Below are 334 nucleotides of genomic sequence, written 5' to 3' on the forward strand. Positions count from 1 at the left end.
GGGCGGGTGCTCGGCCGCGGCGCGGCGCGGCGCCTCCCTCGTGGCGTTGTAGACGGCAAAGACGTCGTTCCCGTCCACCCGGATGGACATGAGGCCGTAACCGGGGCCACGCGCCGCTGCGGGGGGCCCGGGGGGTACACGTGGGTTGGGGTCTGCCTCCTTTCCCCCTCCCCAGCAGCCCAAAACCCAGCATCCAGCCACTTGGCACCTGCTTTGGCCCCTCGCAGCCTCTTGGACCCCCTGTGCCCCGTTACACCCCTTCCTCTACCTCTCTGCACCCTCCTGCACCCCATTACACAGCCCTTCACCCTCTGTGCCCTATGACACCCCCTGT

General features: G+C 68.9%; 1 protein-coding gene across 1 annotated transcript in view; it reads right to left on the bottom strand.

Annotated features, from left to right (window-relative positions):
• The window catches only part of BCKDHA (branched chain keto acid dehydrogenase E1, alpha polypeptide), a gene marked incomplete at its 5' end in the record, with an annotated part of 1603 nt that extends 1487 nt beyond the window's left edge, over positions 1–116 (bottom strand). The window contains one exon of the mRNA XM_009998471.1: positions 1–116. This exon is cut by the window's left edge and continues 1 nt beyond it. Coding sequence (XP_009996773.1) covers positions 1–116 — 116 coding nt within the window.
• Between the last annotated feature and the right edge of the window lie 218 nt (positions 117–334).

This window comes from Chaetura pelagica, unplaced genomic scaffold, assembly GCF_000747805.2.
Source record: "Chaetura pelagica isolate M959 unplaced genomic scaffold, ChaPel_1.0 scaffold1005, whole genome shotgun sequence".
In the NCBI taxonomy this organism is placed as follows: Eukaryota; Metazoa; Chordata; class Aves; order Apodiformes; family Apodidae; genus Chaetura; species Chaetura pelagica.